Source organism: Trichechus manatus, unplaced genomic scaffold (assembly GCF_000243295.1).
Source record: "Trichechus manatus latirostris isolate Lorelei unplaced genomic scaffold, TriManLat1.0 scaffold00114, whole genome shotgun sequence".
In the NCBI taxonomy this organism is placed as follows: domain Eukaryota; kingdom Metazoa; phylum Chordata; class Mammalia; order Sirenia; family Trichechidae; genus Trichechus; species Trichechus manatus.
Window position 1 is genome coordinate 1,661,746 of NW_004444050.1, and position 2,042 is coordinate 1,663,787.

Sequence of the window (2,042 nt, forward strand, 5' to 3'; positions counted from 1 at the left end):
AAAAAAAAAAAAAAAAGGGTTATGAAGGAAAAGTATAAGATGGTATATGAAAACACAGGGCAGGGTAGGGCCTAATTTAGATTGAGAGTTTTGGGTAAGGCTGAGACCCAAAACCTGAGAGAAATTAGCCAGATAGAATGAAGAATATGACAAATAGAGGAAACTGTATGGCAAAGGCCAGGTAGAGAAGAGCATTTGAAGAACTGAAGGAGACCACCGTGGGCCTGATGCCACTGAGCCGGGGGAGAACGGCACAAGATAGAGAGAGGTAGGCAGGATGTGGCATGTTCTTTGAGCTGCAACTTAGGAAAGCTCCGTCTGACTAAAACAAGTCAGAGAGGCTGAGAAGGAGGGGTGCAGCCCCCTCGGTCCCCTGATAGCAAACAGTCTCTAGGCTTGGGCCTCCACACAGTGTTTGTTGTGACCTCACTGCGTTTCTTTCAGATATCTGGCACTATGGCCAAAGGTAACTGGGTGCCATTCGTGCATATCACCACTACAGCTTCGGTGGGAACCTGGCCTTCTCCACACTGAACACAAAAATGTATTAAACAAGTACATGTTCTGAGGAAACTGAGGGCATACTAGATCCAGGTCTTTAAATTAGAGATTGACCATGATCCCAGAATACACAGAGATGTTCAGGAAATATGACTTGCAAGTTGGGGTGTGCAGCATTCTATTTATTTTTCTACTACCAAGATGTTTGGATGGGATTTTTCCTTTTATAAAATGGCATTAAGTAAGCCTTTCAGTAAGTGAAGTCCTTAAGGGCATGATGTAATAAGACATTGGCAGTCTTTTTTTGAACATTTTGTTGTGTTTTAGGTGACGGTTTACAGAGCAAATTAGTTTCCCAGTCAATAATTTATATACAGATTGTTCCATGGCGTTGGTTACAGTCCCCGCAGTGTGTCAGCACTCTCCCCATTGCTACCCTGAGTTCTGCATTTCCATTCATCCGGTTTTCCTTCCCTTTCTGTCTTCTCATCTTTGCTTTTGGGCAGATGTTGCCCTTTTGGTCTCATGTAGATGAGTGTTCTAAGGAACACTTTCCTCATGAGTGTTATTGTTTATTTTATAGGCCTGTCTATTATTTGGGTGAAAGATTATCTCCAGGAGTGGCTTCAGTTCCAAGTTAGAGGGGTGTCTAAGGGTGACAGTCTTTTTTTTTTCTGGTCAGTTTTTTTCTTACTGAAATTTTAAGGAATATCTCTTTAATTATCGTGAATATAGGTTAATATGAAAATAAAGTGATCAGTTAGCCTGTTTTCATAATCTATGTGATTATATTTCAATTTATCTAATACCCCATTGGAGCCCTGGTGGTGCGGTGGTTAAGAACTGCGCTGCTAACCAAAAGGTTCACAATTCGAATCCACCGGCTGCTCCTTGGAAACCCTGTGGGGCAGTTCTACTCTGTCCTGTAGGATCACTCTGAGTCAGAATTGACTTGACGGCAACAGGTTTAATACCCCATTACTGTCAGCATGTAGTTGCACTGGGAAATTTTCCCTTGTAGACACAGCTCATTACTGAAAACTAACTATTATAAGAGAATGCCCTTGGGTCACATGCTTGCTTTATTGCCATGGTGTTCTCTGATAAGTGATTCTTCCCCTGAATCAGTGTTCTTCATTTGCCATCTGTTTAAAATCACTGCAGAATGAAAACTAGTTTCTTGAACCCTAAGGACATCATATCTCTTTCCTACACTGGAATTATGGAGAAGAATATACTGAGGACTACTTATTCTTTCATTCTTCATAGATCTTCTTCATCCTTTGGTGAAAACTCTGCAACAAAAAATGGCTGCAAACAAGCCCAAGGGTCAGAATTCTTTGGCCTTACACAAAGTCATCATGGTGGGCAGTGGTGGTGTGGGGAAGTCCGCTCTGACTCTGCAGTTCATGTATGATGAGGTAAGTGCTAATTTTATAATGGATATCCGTGTTTGGTTTCTCAGAGACTATTTCTCTAGCTTCCGAGCCAGCGTCTACTTAACTTGATTTTATAAGTCAAGGACTCAAGCTTTATATATA

The 2,042-nt window shown here is 41.5% G+C and overlaps 1 protein-coding gene across 3 annotated transcripts in view; it reads left to right on the forward strand.

Moving 5' to 3' along the window:
• The window catches only part of RALA (RAS like proto-oncogene A), a 108,903-nt gene that overhangs the window by 86,284 nt on the left and 20,577 nt on the right, over positions 1-2,042 (forward strand). For all 3 annotated transcript variants that reach the window (XM_004383954.1, XM_023738309.1, XM_023738308.1), the window contains one exon: positions 1,771-1,922. In XM_004383954.1, coding sequence (XP_004384011.1) covers positions 1,809-1,922 — 114 coding nt within the window. In that variant the 5' untranslated portion in view covers positions 1,771-1,808. The remainder of the gene's footprint in view (positions 1-1,770; positions 1,923-2,042) is intronic.